At 44.5% G+C, this 20,000-nt stretch overlaps 2 protein-coding genes across 3 annotated transcripts in view; both read right to left on the bottom strand.

The window, feature by feature from the left end:
* LOC143293166 (annexin A4-like) overlaps positions 1-3,937 on the bottom strand; it is a 24,413-nt gene extending 20,476 nt beyond the window's left edge. Inside the window, exons 1-2 of the mRNA XM_076604091.1 lie at positions 3,908-3,937; positions 573-735 (exon numbers count right to left, since the gene is read on the bottom strand). Of these exons, the coding sequence (XP_076460206.1) occupies positions 573-735; positions 3,908-3,937 (193 nt within the window). The remainder of the gene's footprint in view (positions 1-572; positions 736-3,907) is intronic.
* Positions 3,938-6,883: 2,946 nt separating this feature from the next.
* The window catches only part of LOC143292365 (beta-lactamase domain-containing protein 2-like), a 15,778-nt gene continuing 2,661 nt past the window's right edge, over positions 6,884-20,000 (bottom strand). For both annotated transcript variants that reach the window (XM_076602560.1, XM_076602561.1), the window contains exons 4-8: positions 18,980-19,082; positions 16,697-16,819; positions 11,541-11,713; positions 8,558-8,815; positions 6,884-7,627 (exon numbers count right to left, since the gene is read on the bottom strand). In XM_076602560.1, the coding sequence (XP_076458675.1) occupies positions 7,370-7,627; positions 8,558-8,815; positions 11,541-11,713; positions 16,697-16,819; positions 18,980-19,082 (915 nt within the window). In that variant the 3' untranslated portion in view covers positions 6,884-7,369. The remainder of the gene's footprint in view (positions 7,628-8,557; positions 8,816-11,540; positions 11,714-16,696; positions 16,820-18,979; positions 19,083-20,000) is intronic.

The raw sequence follows: 20,000 nt of genomic DNA, 5'->3' as shown, positions 1-20,000 counted from the left end.
CATTGTCCACAGTCTTCACTTTCTCCCTACAGGACATTGTTCACAGTCTTCACTTTCTCCCTACAGGACATTGTCCACAGTCTTCACTTTCTCCCTACAGGACATTGTCCACAGTCTTCACTTTCTCCCTACAGGACATTGTCCACAGTCTTTACTTCATCCCTACAGGACATTGTCCACAGTCTTCTCTTCCTCCCTACATGACATTGTCTACAGTCTTCGCTTTCTCCCTACATGACATTGTCCACAGTCTTCACTTTCTCCCTACAGGACATTGTCCACAGTCTTCACTTTCTCCCTACAGGACATTGTCTACAGTCTTCACTTTCTCCCTACAGGACATTGTCTACAGTCTTCACTTTCTCTACAGGACATTGTCCACAGTCTTCACTTTCTCCCTACAGGACATTGTCTACAGTCTTCACTTTCTCCCTACAGGACATTGTCCACAGTCTTCACTTTCTCCCTACAGGACATTGTCCACAGTCTTCTCTTCCTCCCTACAGGACATTGTCCACAGTCTTCACTTCCTCCCTACAGGACATTGTCCACAGTCTTCACTTTCTCCCTACCTGGCTGCTGCGCCCCGTATCCCCCGTACCCCCCGGCTCCATACTGGTTGACGTTGTAGGCACTCATGCCGGGTGGGGGCGGGGGGCCGGAGTTCTGGTAGGCCCCGAACTGTTGCGGGGGGTAGGCTGCTCCCCCACCACCCTGGTAGGCGGGGTAGTTGGACTGAGGAGAGAAGAATAAGGTTTACCACGTGAGTAAATGGGGTGGGAGGTGGGGAGGGGGAGGGGGGGTAGCAGCATGGCTGTTGTTGTGCCATATCCGCCCCCCTCAACCCCCCCCCCCCCCCCGCCCCCTCACCCGCCAAACCAGTAGCTGTTGGTGTTGATTGAACATGGCTGTACATGACCGTGACTCCCACCCCCAACGTGAACCCCCACCTCCCAGCTCACGCACATACATAGAAAAAAGGCGAACGAATTTGTTAATTTTGATTATATGATATAAATTACTTTGTTGTTTAATCTTAGTGACTCTCTCTGTCTCTCTCTCTGTCTCTGTGTGTCTCTCTCTCTGTCTTAAGGGTGTGTGTGTTGACAGTGTTGATTTCCCTGACACAGATGATACAGTTGATTTTACACATTTCACTTCACTTCTTCGCAGAAAAAGGACACTAGAGAAAAGCAAGCGCAGATCAAATCCAAACAAATTTTCTGTCATAACAAAATAACTTTATAACATGAAGGATGAGGTAAAGAATAGGAAGAAAAAATACTGTTAAAAACGATATGAAAAAAAAGAAGGAAAAAGAAACACGAGAAGAATGCAAGGGAGGTCACTCTCAAATCAATGTGCGAACAGCATGAGTGGTCAACTCAGCGGTCATCACCAAGGCACTGTCAGGAAAACGAGTGCTGACACAGGGAATTGTCTTGTATAGTAACCCCCCCCCCCCCCTCTCTCTCTCTCTCTCTCTCTCTCTCTCTCTATATATATATATATATATATATATATATATTGTGTGCGTATGTGTGACCGTGTGTGTGTGTGCGTGTGCGTGTGCGCGTGTGTGTGTGTGTGTGCAGGGAATTGTCTTGTATAGTAACACCCCCTCTCTCTATATATATATTGTGTGCGTGTGTGTGTACGTGTGTGCGTGTGCGTGTGCGCGCGCTCGTGTGTGTGTGTGTATGAAATGGTTGGACAAAAAATATATGTATATCAAGTATACCATAACAAGAAAAAGATAACAGTGACTTCATTAAAGTGTCACGATTTAACTTGAATTGCACTTACCTGATAATAATTTCCGAACATTTTTCACTCGGGATTCTGGAATTCAATTAAAGATAATGTATTAGAATATTTTTAAAGTACAAGCACATACACACACACATACACATCTGCACACACACACACACACACACACACACACACACACACACACACACACCACGCACGCACGCATGCACGCACTGGCACGCACACACGCACACACACACACGCACGCACGCACACACATTCACTACAACAACAATTACTGCTTCTCAGTGCTTCTGCTACTACTACTACTACTACTACTACTACTACTATTTACACAAAACGTGCACACACAGCGCATATGGCATACAGGTGCCGTAAGCTTTTAATGCAGACATGAGCAAGAATGCAAGCAAACAACACTAAACACTGATGAACTATTCAAAAGAATAAACACCAAACGTTCTGAAGAAAAAAAAAATCAACGTTACCATATAATAAAATATGATATCATGCCCGTATATCTATCTATCTATCTATTATGTTTGTCTGTCTGTCTGTCTACCTGTTACCTTTCTATCTACCTATGATCGCAGAAGAAAACCCCCTACCTGAACGCACAACCTGTAGCAGTGATACAGACCGAGGTATTGCTGTCAGGACAAACTCCGAGCGGACACTGGCCGGTTCTCTGTGCTGTTCTTTCAACGTCACATAGTCTTGGAGACTGTCAACAAACACACCTCTACAACACGACACCACCACCACCCACCCCACACCCACCCCTCCTCTCTCACTCACTCTCTCATTTTTTTCTTTTTCTTTTTTAGCCTCGGGGTAGTGGTCACTGTTAGTCAGGCCAAGGTGAATGAGGGGTCAGATGAGTATCCCGTGAAAAACAGTCCGTTTTGTGGATTAGGCTATAGTTCCATAGACCGCATCGTTTACCGAAAGTACGTGATTTGTGAGAAATAGATATGCATGTGATGCACAGATCCGCTATATCGTGCAAGCAATGGCCGCCATTACTGACGCTTTCACCACGATCCCTTAAAACATTTGCAGTCGCTTTAATCTGAAGGTGCAGGTTAGTAGTCTCTTTTCGGCAAAGCTTAGATGCAACATTCCAAAGAAAAAGGAAAAGTCCGGGCACAAAATGCAGTTGGAATTGACACCCCTAGGCCCCCCCCCTCCAGAGTCCCCCCAACACCAAACACCCTCGTCCTACCTTTACGAATGAGTGCTCCATAATTTGACCAGCAGAGGGAAGTTAAGGGTGGGGGTGTGGATGTAGGTTGATGATCAGGGACCCAACTCGGTCTTAGACGTAAGTCCAAGAGCAGAAGTGAACTTGCTGGTTCATTAGAGCGTGGGCGTGCAGTAGTTACTTGATTTAGGAGTGGAGAACAGGATCTTGTTGGTAGCAACATACAATATCAACATTTTTCTTTCTTTCTTCTTTTCTTTCTGTATATTTTACTTTAAAATTCAATGGTGCATTGCAAAACTTTTACCTTCCTCTTCTGATTCACCCAAACTGAAAATCAAGCCGAAAAATGTTTGTCTATGTGTGTGGAAGTATTTTTCAAAACACTGCTTACAGTGTTGCATGCTTGAAAGATATTGATTACTTCAGTGTTCAAGTCGACTGTTGTCTGCGGCTGAGTGTATATTGCCACGGTATCGCATGGCAACATCTTGAAACGGATGATCCGGTGAAAAAAAATTGCCACTCTCAGGATGCACGTTTGATTGTTGTGTATACTAGTGTTGGAGAAAATTGTATACTGAACAAAATCAAACATAAGATGTTAGATTTGAAGTCTTATATCAAAAATATACAAACCATCCTTCACACACATACACACACAGAGGCACAGACACAGACACAGACACACACACACACACACACAGAGATGTGTATATATATATATATATATATATAGAGAGAGAGAGAGAGAGAGAGAGAGAGAAGAGAGAGAGAGAGGGATGGTGATACATACATTGGCCCAGACACTGTAACGACACTATTTCACAGGGTCTCCAGTAATTCGCGGCACTTAGCCAGAACGGCCACTGTGATCGAAGCGGATTATGGTGGCCAGGCTGAGAATGAATTTTGCAATGGACGGTGGACCCCTGTCCACTGCAGTCGATACTCCGGCATGGGGCAATTCTTGGTCAGGCAATAGTTAACAGACCAATCACACGGTCACTTCGTACTGTTATGAACTGCAGAAAGTTTGGGTTATGGGCATTGGCCAATGTCGGCTCTCTCTCTCTTTCTACATATGTATATGTATGTATGTATGTATATAATGTGTGTGTGTGTGTGTGTGTGTGTGTGTGTACACCGCCCCAACGCCCCCCCCCCCCCCCCCAGTAACCTTATAAGTGTGTGTGTATGTGTGTGTGTGTACACCGCCCCCAACGCCCCCCCCCCCCGACCCCCCACGCAGTAACCTTATGAGTGTGTGTGTGTGTGTGTGTGTAAGTGTGTGTGTAAGTGTGTGTGTGTGTGTGTGTGTGTGTGTGTGTGTGTGTGTGTTTAACAATTTTATTTCATTATTAACGCTATTGTTTTGGATTGAAATCTCAACCGCCCGTCAAGCTTGCCTCAAATTCTACCAGCCTCGAGATCAGCCACATCATACCAGGTCAGAGTTCCAGACAAAATTTTTCCATCTCAAAGTGCATGCATACCCATGTGGGTGTCTGATCGATTCTGAATCAAATCTCTTACCAACCTCTAGATCAGCTTATTATGAAGACTTTGGCAGTTATTCCTGGCACGATAGTTCACGCTCGACAGCAACCAAGTTTCAATCTGGTTACGTTTATATGAATAGACTGCCAAAGCAACTTTTCGTTTTGTTTTGTTTCTGTTCTTTTTTATGCATGTCCTATACCTATGGAAGAAAACAGTAGACATATTGAACTTCAGCCGAAAAGATACGCTTTCAAATGATTCTTTATTTGTCTAGTTAAAGAAACGATTGAAAATGAACGATTCATTCTTTTAGTGTTCACACACCTCGTAGCAAATGTGACTGATGTTTGGTCTGTCGACAGCAAATTACAGGAATGCATTGTTTTTTGTTGTTTTTAAAGTCAGTTTTACAAGTTGCTGATTGGATAACAATTGTTTGAACGACAATGAAAGTGTCAGGCCTTAATCAGTCACATCACTGGACAGCTTAAAACACAACACACACATACATACACTAACCTAACGCTTGGTCATTTCGATTAGTACCCAACCGCGCTTCCCTGTTGCATGCATGTGTGTGTGCGCATACTCATACACATGCAGCTAATGACGCGAACACTTTCCCAGTATTGATAATAAACCACACACACGCACGCACACACACACACACACACACACACACTTGTTTGACAATGGCTATCAACATAAACTGAAGTTATTAATTTCTTATATATATATATATATATATATATATATATATATATATATATATATATATATATCATAGCCTATATATATATATATATATGTATGTGTGTGTGTGTGTGTGTGATATATCTATATCTATATATCATTGATACTGGGAAAGTGTTCGCGTCAGTTAGCTGCATGTGTATGTGTGTGTGCATATGCGTGTGTGTGTGTGTGTGTGTGTGTGTGTGTGTGTGCATAAAAGGAGGAGAAAAAAACAATTCAAGAGTATGCAGGAGGCCTGACCACAAGCACGGGAACGTGGACTGTAACTAGTGACTGCTGAGGTCCGCCTGCTGGCAAACCAACGGGACCCATTCAGCCGTGACGACGTGTGGCCAGTAGTGAGGTGTGTCTGCTGGTTTGTACCCTGTACACAGCTCACAGGGTGGATAGTTTCGGTCTTTTGTTTTGATCTTGGCCAGTCAGCCTGGACAGTGAAGTAATGAGGTGACGTGTTCATTGATGTGTATCCTGTACACAGCCCGTGGGATGAAGGTTTCAATTAGTTTGTTTTCATTTTCGCCAAACAAACTGGACAGTCTGCACTTTTTTTCGCCCTGCTTTAAATGCATGCCTATAAAGCAGCATATCATAAATGTTTGAGCATTGATTGGAAATGAATTTCGTCTTTTTGTACTTTCCATGTTTAAATGCATGCCTATAAAGCAGCATATCATAAATGTTTGAGCATTGATTGGAAATGAATTTCGTCTTTTTGTACTTTCCATGTTTAAATGCATGCCTATAAAGCAGCATATCATAAATGTTTGAGCATTGATTGGAAATGAATTTCGTCTTTTTGTACTTTCCATGTTTAAATGCATGCCTATAAAGCAGCATATCATAGATGTTTGAGCATTAATTCGAAATGAATTTCGTCTTTTTGTACTTTCCATGTTTTACTTCAGTCTGCTGGGAAAAACAAAAGCTGAAGCATGATCTTCACATCACCCAATGCACTGATCAGGCCTTGACACCCTATCCTAGGTATTAAAAAATAGTTTGAAAAAAAAACCCCATAAAAATAACAATAAACCCATCAAAACGTAGTGAAGGGAGTGATACATTGAAGCAAATCATTACACTTTTTATGAATGGCGTTAAGTCATCTGTGTGTGTGTGTGTGTGTCCACACACCCCAACCCTTGCTGACGTCATTTATCATTTTATATGTCTTGACATCCATGTCACAGACTTCCATAATCCTTGATACAACGATGCAATGCTAAAGGTTCTTGAACCTATGACCTTCCCAAGTGACCTTGACTCAAGTACAAGGTCAATAACACAATAAATACGGTTTTGTCTGTCTGTATTGCCAGCAGTTTTCGGTGATTTTTAATTAAAAAATCTATTGGAAATGGTTTTACACTGTGTGTGTGTGTGTGTGTGTGTGTGTGTGTGCATGCATGCATGTGTGTGTGTGTGTGTGTGTGTGATAGAGTGAGGGAGCGTACGTGTGTGCACATGTGTGTACTTGTCTGTGTGCTTGCATATTTTTGTGCTAAAAAACAACTACAGCAACAACAATAACAACAACTCGCACACACACACACGCACACACTCGCACAGAAAAACGAAACACAGCCTGGAGTGTGAATGAAAGGCACAACCTCACTGATAAAGCTGAAATACCAGAAAGTCCATAGCTGTTTAATATTGTTACTGAAAATTCTGTGTACACTGAATTTCAAAAGAGAAAAGCATAATACCCATTACACAAGATGGCATTCATCAAGAGTGCAAAGTTACATTCAATCATACATGACCAACAATACACATTCACTGCTGTCATTTAAATAAACCCACATTCATTCTGTCATTTAAAAAACCAAAAACAAAAACAACGTAAGAAATCAATATTTCATTGCACATTATTCTGCATCATCATCATTCTTGAATCAGTTATAACCTGAGACATATCATACTGTGGTTTAAAAATATATAATACTGAATATTTGCAGCACCACAATCATCTTAAGATTCTGTAAAAAAAACACACCCAAAACAACAAAACAAAGCAAGCATAAAATCAACACAATCTCTTCACATTTTCATTCCAAACAACAAGCAAAAATCAAACATTAAATCTTCAGACTTTGATCTCAAGTCCAGTTCTAAAGCACAGCACACATTTCACAGTTTACTTTGACGCTTCTGCAACAGGGCCTGAACCTCTGTGTGGTCACTGATATGTCTGCGAGTCACCGTGGCGCCCTCCAGTGCCAGAATGCAACGGAACAGCGCCTCTTCCATTGTGTTCCACTTCGTTGTGCCGGAAACCAAGATGGTAGGATCCAGATAATTTGAGCAGTAGGCCCATCCCACATTGTGCTTTAGGTCTGCCGCGGCAAACTGTCCGCCATACCCCCCGTGGCCTATGTTGTAGTGAAGCTGTCAAACACACACAGCTGGTGATGATGATATGAAGAGAAATCATAGTGCATTCAGGGCTCATTAATAGTTAAGGACCATGTGAAGAGAAATTATAGTGCATTCAGGGCTCATAAATAGTTAAGGACCATGTGAAGAGAAATTATAGTGCATTCAGGGTTCATTAATAGTTAAGGACCATGTGAAGAGAAATTATAGTGCATTCAGGGCTCATTAATAGTTAAGGACCATGTGAAGAGAAATTATAGTACATACAGGGCTAAAAAAAAGAGTTAAGGACCATGTGAAGTGATATAGTACATACAGGGTTCATCAAAGTTAAGGACCATGTGAAGAGATATCATACTACATACAGGGTTCATAAAAGTCAGACACCATGTGAAGATACATCAGAGTACAAACAGGGTTAAAAAAAAAAAGAAGAAGAAGTTAAGGACCATGTGAAGAGATATCATAGAACAAACAAGGTTCATAACTAGTTAAGGACCATGTAAAGATATATTACAGCACATACAGAGATATTACAGCACATACATCTGTTCATTGATGTTTGGATTCCCGTCAGACACTGTGGCAACATAAATCTGTTGATTGGAAGCATTTGGTGTCCCTATCAAATACACTGTTGCAATATACATCAGTTCAGAATTTTGCCAGGGGACAACAGTTATGTTATCATGTCAGCTGAATGACGAGATGCACAGTTTGATTTTCCAGCCAAACATCAGGAGAAAGATGGAGACCAGGAACCAAACCCCGACCCTCACGGACACTCTGTTGGCACATGACAAGTGTCTAAACCATTCTGCCACCTTCCTCCCTGGAACAAGCTGGAAGACAGGACAGCAAAAACCACAATAAAAAAACACAACAACAATATACACACACCCAAAAACAACAGCCCATCTCTATCAACATGCTCATGTATACCTCATCTCCTTCCAGAACGGGCAACAGCTCCATCCCATAGCTGTAGAAAAAGTCCATGCCAAATGTCTTCTCCAAACCGATGTACAGCGGAGTCTGAAACTTGTGCAGGGTGTCCTCTGATAAGAGACATCTGCCGTCTACAGTGCGCCCCCTGTTGGCCAGAATGCCGTGCAGCCTGGCCACCCCCACTGCTGGCCCCACCCCGTGTGATGAGGGGCAGGGGAGCTCTGCAAAGTCGGGGTTGTTGATGTGGGCGTTCTGAAGAGGAAAACACTTCCAGTTTCAATTTCATCAAGGATGTGTCGCAGCGTTTGGACAAATCCTTATACTACTCTACACCACATCTGCTAGGCAGATGCCTGACCAGTAGCGTAACCCAACATGCTAGTTTGGTCTTGAGTGCATGTACATTATATTGGTGTACCTATCCGAGTGGATATATTCTACAGAATTTTGCCAGTGGGCAACACTAATGCAGCATTGGGTTCTTTTTCAGTGCGCCCAAAGCGTGCTGCACACAGGATCCTGGTTTATCATCTCATCCTAATGACTAGATGCTCAGCTGGATACTCCAGTCAAACTTGGGAGAAAGGATGTGACTGGGGTTTGAACACAGACCCTCACTGACACTTTTTAGCAGAAACGTGTCATACCCATTCTTCCAATTTCATTCTTTCAATATTCAGGTGGCAGATACATGGACAAATATTGTTCAGGTAAAGAGATTCGGACATCAATCAGAAGAGAAACCACCTATTGTTAGGATATGTCTTATCATACTTATCATACACATGAATGAACATCACCTGTGACACACACGTTTCCCTTCTCCAGCTGCTGTATGCTCGTATGTTGTCACACCAACACAAGATAAGATAGGAGATATTGTCTTTAAATTCACAGAAAATTATTTCTGGAATCAGATAAATGTAACATAAAATATATAAAGTGCAGTCACTTTTAGAACCTAATGAATCATTAAAACATGCATCACAATAACTTAAGTGATAAAATTAGTGCTGACTAGGTAAGAAAAAACATGTCATATTCTTCATCATCTAGCAGTACCCTGATATTCTTCATCATCTAGCAGTACCCTGATATTCTTCATCATCTAGCAGTACCCTGATATTCTTCATCATCCAACACAAACTGCCACCTTGACCTCATAATTTTAAATTCCATAATGGTCTGCATCTCTGAAACATTTGTGTCAACTGTCAGCTTCATGTCTACAAAACGCCCCTCCCTCATTGCTGACCCAAGCTTTGCTGGTCACCAGGCATCGATCAGCTGAAAGAAGACCTCTGTCTGGAAGTGCATAGAGCTCCAAGAATATGTCCTTTAGCAACATTTCTTCATTAAAAAAAAAAAGATAAAGCACAGAAAGATGACAGCAGGTAGCACAACAGTGCACCGACCCTCCAGGCAACACAGCACTGACCCCACAGACAGCACAGCACAGCACTGACCCCACAGACAGCACAGCACAGCACTGACCCCACAGACAGCACAGCACTGACCCCACAGACAGCACAGCACAGCACTGACCCCACAGACAGCACAGCACAGCACTGACCCCACAGACAGCACAGCACAGCACTGACCCCACAGACAGCACAGCACAGCACTGACCCCACAGACAGCACAGCACAGACCCCACAGACAGCACAGCACAGCACTGACCCCACAGACAGCACAGCACAGACCCCACAGACAGCACAGCACTGACCCCACAGACAGCACAGCACTGACCCCACAGACAGCACAGCACAGACCCCACAGACAGCACAGCACTGACCCCACAGACAGCACAGCACTGACCCCACAGACAGCACAGCACAGACCCCACAGACAGCACAGCACAGCACAGACCCCACAGACAGCACAGCACAGCACTGACCCCACAGACAGCACAGCACAGCACTGACCCCACAGACAGCACAGCACTGACCCCACAGACAGCACAGCACTGACCCCACAGACAGCACAGCACTGATGCCACAGACAACAAAGCACAACACAGCACTGACCCCACAGACAGCACAGCACTGACCCCACAGACAGCACAGCACAGAACTGACCCCACAGACAGCACAGCACAGCACTGATGCCACAGACAGCATAGCACTGACCCCACAGACAACAAAGCACAGCACATCACTGACCCCACAGACAGCACAACACAGCACTGACCCCACAGACAGCACAGCACAGCACTGATGCCACAGACAACACAGCACTGACCCCACAGACAACAAAGCACAGCACAGCACTGACCCCACAGACAGCACAGCACTGACCCCACAGACAACACAGCACAGCACTGACCCCACAGCACTGACCCCACAGACAGCACAGCACAGCACTGACCCCACAGACAGCACAGCACTGACCCCACAGACAGCACAGCACTGACCCCACAGACAGCACAGCACAGCACTGACCCCACAGACAGCACAGCACTGACCCCACAGACAACACAGCACAGACAGCACTGATGCCACAGACAACAAAGCACAACACAGCACTGACCCCACAGACAACAAAGCACAGCACAGCATTGACCCCACAGACAGCACAGCACAGCCCCCACAGCACTGACCCCACAGACAACAAAGCACAGCACAGACCCCACAGCACAGCACAGCACAGACCCCACAGACAGCACAGCACTGACCCCACAGACAACAAAGCACAGCACAGCACTGACCCCACAGACAGCACAGCACTGACCCCACAGACAACACAGCACTGACCCCACAGCACAGGACAGCACTGACCCCACAGACAGCACAACACTGACCCCACAAACAGCACAGCACTGACCCCACAGACAGCACAGCACAGACCCCCCCCCCCCCCCCCCCCCAACAACACAGCACTGACCCCACAGACAGCACAGACCCCAACAGACAGCACAGCACTGACCACCACAGACAACACAGCACTGACCCCACAGACAACACAGCACAGCACTGACCCTGAGGAAGTCTGTGGGCTGTGTGGCCATGGTGGCCAGCAGAAGCTGGTCGAGGGCGGGGTTACTGAGCAGCTTCATCTGGTGCTGTTTGTACTGCTCCCCCCGCACCGTCACCACCTGCCTCGTCTTGCGCCAAAACTCACACTTGGGCGTTCCTACGTGAAAGTCTATACCTGCAGGGTCGGTGTTCGAACCCCAGTCTCACCCCAAGTTGGACTGGAAAATCAAACTGAGTGTCTAGTCATGCAGATGAGAGAACAAACCAAGGTCCCATGTGCAGCACACACTTGGTGCACTGAAAAAGAACCCATGGCAACATAAGTGTTGTCCTCTGGCAAATTTCTGTAGAAGAAATGCACTCTGATAGGTACACACATATGTATGCATGCACTCTGATAGGTACACACATATGTATGCATGCACTCTGATAGATACACACATGTGTATACATGCACTCTGATAGGTACACACATGTGTATACATGCACTCTGATAGATACACACATGTGTATACATGCACTCTGATAGGTACACACATATGTATGCATGCACTCTGATAGGTACACACATGTGTATACATGCACTCTGATAGGTACACACATATGTATGCATGCACTCTGATAGGTACACACATGTGTATACATGCACTCTGATAGGTACACACATATGTATGCATGCACTCAAGGACTAAGTGTGTTGGATTATGCTGCTGTCAGGCATCTGTCGTGAAGTGTATCATTTCATGGATTTGTACCATTTCAACTCATCAAGCAAACATTCGTAAACTCACAGCGCTTTTACAATTCAGTACATGCAGTAAAACTGACTTGAACAAGAAAGAGATAGGGGAGAGAAACACAGGCACAGAAAGAGAGAGGAGAGAGAAAGACGGGCACAGAAAGAGAGAGGGGAGAGAAACACAGGCACAGAAAGAGAGAGGAGAGAGAAAGACGGGCACAGAAAGAGAGAGGAGAGAGAAACACAGAAAGAGAGAGGGGAGAGAAACATAGAAAGAGAGAGGAGAGAGAAACACAGGCACACAGAAAGAGAGAGAAGAGAGAAACACAGGCACAGAAAGAGTGAGGGGAGAGAAACACAGGCACAGAAAGAGAGAGGGGAGAGAGAAACACAGGCACAGAAAGAGAGAGGAGAGAGAAAGACAGGCACAGAAAGAGAGAGGGGGGAGAAACACAGGCACAGAAAGAGAGAGGAGAGAGAAACACAGGCACAGAAAGAGAGAGAAACACAGGCACAGAAAGAGAGAGAAACACAGGCATAGAAAGAGAGAGGGGAGAGAAACACAGGCATAGAAAGAGAGAGGGGAGAGAAACACAGGCACAGAAAGAGAGAGAAACACAGGCACAGAAAGAGAGAGAAACACAGGCATAGAAAGAGAGAGGGGAGAGAAACACAGGCATAGAAAGAGAGAGGGGAGAGAAACACAGGCACAGAAAGAGAGAGAAACACAGGCACAGAAAGAGAGAGGGGAGAGAAAGACAGGCACAGAAAGAGAGAGGGGAGAGAAAGACAGGCACAGAAAGAGAGAGGGGAGAGAGAAACACAGGCACAGAAAGAGAGAGAGGGGAGAGAAACACAGAAAGAGAGAGGGGAGAGAAACACAGGCACAGAAAGAGAGAGGGGAGAGAAACACAGAAAGAGAGAGGGGAGAGAAACACAGAAAGAGAGAGGAGAGAGAAACACAGGCACAGAGAGAGGGGAGAGAAACACAGGCACAGAAAGAGAGAGGGGAGAGAAACACAGGCACAGAAAGAGAGAGGGGAGAGAAACACAGAAAGAGAGAGGGGAGAGAAACACAGGCACAGAAAGAGAGAGGGGAGAGAAACACAGGCACAGAGAGAGAGGGGAGAGAAACACAGGCACAGAAAGAGAGAGAAACACAGGCACAGAGAGAGAGGGGAGAGAAACACAGGCACAGAAAGAGAGAGGAGAGAGAAACACAGAAAGAGAGAGGAGAGAGAGAAACACAGGCACAGAAAGAGAGAGGAGAGAGAAACACAGGCACAGAAAGAGAGAGGAGAGAGAAACACAGAAAGAGAGAGGGGAGAGAAACACAGGCACAGAAAGAGAGAGGGGAGAGAAAGACAGGCACAGAAAGAGAGAGGGGGGAGAGAAACACAGGCACAGAGAGAGAGGGGAGAGAGAAACACAGGCACAGAAAGAGAGAGGAGAGAGAAACACAGGCACAGAAAGAGAGAGGGGGGAGAGAAACACAGGCACAGAAAGTGAGAGGGGAGAGAAAGACAGGCACAGAAAGAGAGAGGGGAGAGAGAAACACAGGCACAGAGAGAGAGAGAGGGGAGAGAAACACAGGCACAGAAAGAGAGAGGGGAGAGAAAGACAGGCACAGAAAGAGAGAGGGGGGAGAAAGACAGGCACAGAAAGAGGAGAGAGAAACACAGGCACAGAGAGAGAGAGAAACACAGGCACAGAGAGAGAGAGGGGAGAGAAACACAGAAAGAGAGAGGGGAGAGAAAGACAGGCACAGAGAGAGAGAGGGGAGAGAAACACAGGCACAGAGAGAGAGAGGGGAGAGAAACACAGGCACAGACAGAGAGAGGGGAGAGAAACACAGGCACAGAAAGAGAGAGGGGAGAGAAAGACAGGCACAGAAAGAGAGAGGAGAGAGAAACACAGGCACAGAAAGAGAGAGAAACACAGGCACAGAGAGAGAGAGGGGAGAGAAACACAGGCACAGAAAGAGAGAGGGGAGAGAAAGACAGGCACAGAAAGAGAGCACAGAAAGAGAGAGGAGAGAGAAACACAGAAAGAGAGAGGGGAGAGAAACACAGAAAGAGAGAGGAGAGAGAAACACAGAAAGAGAGAGAAGAGAGAAACACAGGCACAGAAAGAGAGAGGGGAGAGAAACACAGGCACAGAAAGAGAGCACAGAAAGAGAGAGGAGAGAGAAACACAGAAAGAGAGAGGGGAGAGAAAGACAGGCACAGAAAGAGAGCACAGAAAGAGAGAGGAGAGAGAAACACAGAAAGAGAGAGGAGAGAGAAACACAGGCATAGAAAGAGAGAGGGGAGAGAAACACAGAAAGAGAGAGGGGAGAGAAACACAGGCACAGAAAGAGAGAGGAGAGAGAAACACAGGCACAGAAAGAGAGCACAGAAAGAGAGAGGAGAGAGAAACACAGAAAGAGAGAGGAGAGAGAAACACAGGCACAGAAAGAGAGAGGGGAGAGAAACACAGGCACAGAAAGAGAGAGGGGAGAGAAACACAGGCACAGAAAGAGAGAGGGGAGAGAAACACAGGCACAGAAAGAGAGAGGGGAGAGAAACACAGAAAGAGAGAGGGGAGAGAAACACAGGCACAGAAAGTGAGAGGGGAGAGAAACACAGAAAGAGAGAGGAGAGAGAAACACAGGCACAGAAAGAGAGAGGAGAGAGAAACACAGGCACAGAAAGAGGAGAGAGAAACACAGGCACAGAAAGAGAGAGGAGAGAGAAAGACAGAAAGAGAGAGGGGAGAGAAACACAGGCACAGAAAGAGAGAGGAGAGAGAAAGACAGAAAGAGAGAGGAGAGAGAAACACAGGCATAGAAAGAGAGAGGGGAGAGAAACACAGAAAGAGAGAGGGGAGAGAAACACAGGCACAGAAAGAGAGAGGAGAGAGAAACACAGGCACAGAAAGAGAGCACAGAAAGAGAGAGGAGAGAGAAACACAGAAAGAGAGAGGAGAGAGAAACACAGGCACAGAAAGAGAGAGGAGAGAGAAACACAGGCACAGAAAGAGAGTGGGGAGAGAAACACAGGCACAGAAAGAGAGAGGGGAGAGAAACACAGGCACAGAAAGAGAGAGGAGAGAGAAACACAGGCACAGAAAGAGAGAGGGGAGAGAAACACAGAAAGAGAGAGGGGAGAGAAACACAGGCACAGAAAGTGAGAGGGGAGAGAAACACAGAAAGAGAGAGGAGAGAGAAACACAGGCACAGAAAGAGAGAGTTGAGAGAAACACAGGCACAGAAAGAGGAGAGAGAAACACAGGCACAGAAAGAGAGAGGAGAGAGAAAGACAGAAAGAGAGAGGGGAGAGAAACACAGGCACAGAAAGAGAGAGGAGAGAGAAAGACAGAAAGAGAGAGGAGAGAGAAACACAGGCACAGAAAGAGGAGAGAGAAACACAGGCACAGAAAGAGAGAGGAGAGAGAAACACAGGCACAGAAAGAGAGAGGAGAGAGAAACACAGGCACAGAGAGAGGAGAGAGAAACACAGAAAGAGAGAGGGGAGAGAAACACAGGCACAGAAAGAGAGAGGAGAGAGAAACACAGGCACAGAGAGAGGAGAGAGAAACACAGGCACAGAAAGAGAGAGGGGAGAGAATCACAGAAAAAGAGAGGGGAAAGAAACACAGGCACAGAAAGAGAGAGAGGAGAGAAACACAGGCACAGAAAGAGAGAGGGGAGAGAAACACAGGCACAAAGAGAGAGGGGAGAGAAACACAGGCACAGAAAGAGAGAGGAGAGAGAAACACAGGCACAGAAAGAGAGAGGGGAGAGAAACACAGGCACAGAAAGAGAGAGGGGAGAGAAACACAGAAAGAGAGAGAGGAGAGAAACACAGAAAGAGAGAGGGGAGAGAAACACAGGCACAGAAAGAGAGAGAGGAGAGAAAGACAGGCACAGAAAGAGACAAAGCTGCAAACATCTTTCATTTATACGTCCTTCAGCCAGTCAGCTGAACCCCACTTTACAAACACTGATCCCCCACATTTGTACCACCATTATTATCATTATCACCATACTATTAGACATCCCCTACCTTCAGTCACAGACCAAACTCTAAGCTCTTTACAAACACAGGGTCATTTGCACAACAGGCTGCCTACCTGGGTAGAGCTGCCTTAACTCTCTCCATACGAACGGCGAAAGAGACGACGTTAAGAGCGTTTCACCCCAATTACCACCATCAAAATATTGCAAGCGGAAGGCTCTTATACTGAAGACGTGAATGTTGACAAAGAATACCACAATTCTGACCATGGAAGCTAAAGGTTGGGTCATTCAGACACCCACTGGACATCCAAGGGGTCTGTGTAGAGGAGAAGAGAGGACTGGCCGTACTGAGTGAGTTAAGAGTGCTCATCAAGAACCGTGCAAGAACACAGTGACTAGCCGAGCAAAGAGTCACTCACCGAAAGGCTGTGCAATTTCCTCCTGAAAGTAGTGTGAAAGGCTCCTGGTCTTTGGGTCCACCTTCCTCACGATGCAGTCAAGGTACAACCCGATCGCTATGGGGCTGTAGGCTGCACGGTCACCTGTGGTTACAAAGCTCCGGAACAGTTACTGGAAGCATCTTGGATTCCCATATATATGAGGCACATGGCAGCAATTTACATTTATTTACTGGCAGCCTACTGAATACACATTAAAGACTGCTGCAATATGCATCTGTTCTTTGGTAGCATTAATTATTTATTTTTTTTTTTTTTGCCCAGACTTTCTTGGGTCAACCACTGTTTTATTTTGTATATAAATTACACAATCAACTAAAAAACATGGCAATAATCAACACCAGTACCCGGCATTCCATAACTATGTCATAGTAATCAATAGCATTTATGGAATAAATCACCCATACGAAAAAAAAAAGGCATACAACTTTTCATTTACTGATTTGGGGCTTGTGGAAAAAAAAGGACAAAAAAGAAAAAGAAAAAAAAGAAAAAGAAAAGAAAAGAAAAAAAAGACCCAAGACAATAATATGGAAGGAAGCTGTGCAAATCATACAATTATGTGTGTGAAACTTAGAAATAATCTTCTCCCTTTCCTTTTTTCTTACCCTCCTCCCCTTTCCCCCTGCTTTCTTCAGTGTTATGTCATGGTGTCTATTTTTCTGTATGCAATTTACTCAACTCCAGTTGTTTTGGGTTTTTTTTTCTTTTTTTTTTTTTCTTTTTTTTTTTACATCAATACTCATCCATTCACTCACAGTTCTTTGTCTGTTTGTTTCTCTATCAATGGACAGCATACTTGCATGCAAGATGTTAGTGTTCATTGAATGTTTGTTTCTTTTTTCTTTTTTTTCTTTTTTTTGTTTTTGATTTGGTGTATTTTCTGTCGGTTTGCCTGTCTGTCTCTTTCATTCGTCTTTCACACCCTGTTAGTCCCTTACTATGTGATTGGTAGCATTTTGGATTCCTTACAAAACACTGTGGCAATATGTATCTGTTTATTGGTAGCATTTTGGATTCCTTACAAAACACTGTGGCAATATGTATCTGTTTATTGGTAGCATTTTGGATTCCTTACAAAACACTGGCAATATGTATCTGTTTATTGGTAGCATTTTGGATTCCTTACAAAACACTATGGCAATATGTATCTGTTTATTGGTAGCATTTTGGATTCCTATCAAACACTCTAGCAATATACATCTGATCATTGGTAGCATTTTGGATTCCTGTCAAATACTGTGGCATTATGTATGTCCATTGGCAGCATTTTGGATTCCTATCAGACACACTGTGGCAATATGTATCTGATCATTGGTAGCATTTTGGATTCCTATCAGACACAATGTGGTAATATGTATCTGTTCATTGTTAGCATTTTGGATTCCTATCAGACACAATGTGGCAATATGTATTTGTTCATTGGTATCATTTTGGATTCCTATCAAATACTGTGGCAGTATACATTTCTTCAATGATAGTATTTTGGATTCTTGTCAGGCACACTATTGCAGTATACTCATATTCACTAGTAGCATTTTCGATTCCTGTCAAAAACACTACTGCAATACACATTTTGTTCACTGGTAGCATTTTGGATACCTATTAAAACCATTGCGGCAATATACATCTGTTCATTGGTAGCATTTTGGATACCTATTAAAACCATTAAGGCAATATACATCTGTTCATTGGTAGCATTTTGCATTCCTATCAAACACAATGTGCCAATATACATCTATTCATAGGTAGCATCTTGGATTCTTGTCAGACTGCAGTATATATCTGTTCATTGGCAGCATTCTGGATTCCTATCAAATGGTAATTAACCTTGGTTGATATTTCTGCATTTGTTATTCCTGTTGATTACTTGTGAGCAAGTTAATGGGAAGTGCTGGCTTCAGCCCTTGACCGCTGGTAAAGTGAGACCAGTGTGGAGTGAACCTGAACTGCAGTCACTACTCTGTGTATACTTTATCAATGCTGACAGCAGCTGTAAAAGGGTTAAAGCTTGGTGCCCTTTCTGGACCACACTTTACAGTCATGGGGCCTTGGTTTATCATCTCATCTGAATGACCTGCATCTATTGTTGAAGGTCCAGTGAGTGTGGGGGGAGCGGATCCTGTGTGCTCACTTCCTAGGCAGACACATTACCATGAGGCCACCACTTCATATGAACAAACAACAACTGTGTTCTGTTGCCCTGTTGCAGCACAGGGTTTAGCCAGTGAGCAGCCCCATTACCTGTGTCCCAAGGTGTCTGTTCCGCCAGCAAACCCTCCATCTTTTCAGGATCATCTCGCATCAGACTCAGCTTGTAGGGCTCAGAGAGCATTGGGAGCCCTGCCTGAAAAGCATACTCACATGCTGCACTGTGCCTTGGTTTGGGGCATTTATGATTGTCTGTGAAGCCTCATTTCATGGGTTCTATGGTGAATTATCTTTCCTGCTCCTCATACCTGGAACAACCTTCCACATCATATCAGCATACACAATTCCATCTTTTTGTGCCTTTCTCTCTTCACTAAAATCCCATCTTTTCAAAACCTGTCTGTAAGCACTCTTGGTTTCTTACTTCTAAAACACCACCCTATGTCTGCCAACTGGCTTTGCTTGTATGAGGTATGAGTGGGGGAGAGAGAGAGAGAGAGAGAGAGAGAGAGAGAGAGAGAGAGAGAGAGAGAGGTCATGAGTGGTTTTATGTAATTAGTAACTTTTTCTTTGATGCAAGTGCCCTGAGCTCACAGGAAGAAAGGGCACTACTGAAATGCACATTATTATTATCATCATCATTATTACTTATTATTATTTCTAGATTTACAAAAATTACCATTGTCATTATCATTATCATCATTACTATTGACAAAGTCAGACCTGTTGGATGTCTTCACTCTCACAAACTCTGCATTGTGGAGATTTGTTAAGTGTTGAAGATATGCGTATGTACGTGTGAATGCAGAGATAGAGAAAGAAATATGATGAAGATGAATGAAAGATTGGCAGATTGTGTGTGTGTGTGTGTGTGTGTGTGTGTGTGTGTGTGTGATGGTATGTATGTGTGTGTGTTGTGTATGTGTGTGTGTGTGTGTGTGTGTGTGATGGTATGTGTGTGTGTGTGTGTGTGTGTGTGTGTGCATGTTTCAGCTTCAGTTTTCAGTTAATGCTTCATGACTGAAACATAGTCGATTTCACTTTCAACAACAAAACCTAAATACACATGTACAATCTTCTTTGGTTTAGATAGTGATATTTTATCTATTGTTAT

This window comes from Babylonia areolata, chromosome 18 (genome assembly GCF_041734735.1).
Source record: "Babylonia areolata isolate BAREFJ2019XMU chromosome 18, ASM4173473v1, whole genome shotgun sequence".
In the NCBI taxonomy this organism is placed as follows: Eukaryota; Metazoa; Mollusca; class Gastropoda; order Neogastropoda; family Buccinidae; genus Babylonia; species Babylonia areolata.
This window is presented reverse-complemented; position numbering and strand designations above follow the sequence as displayed.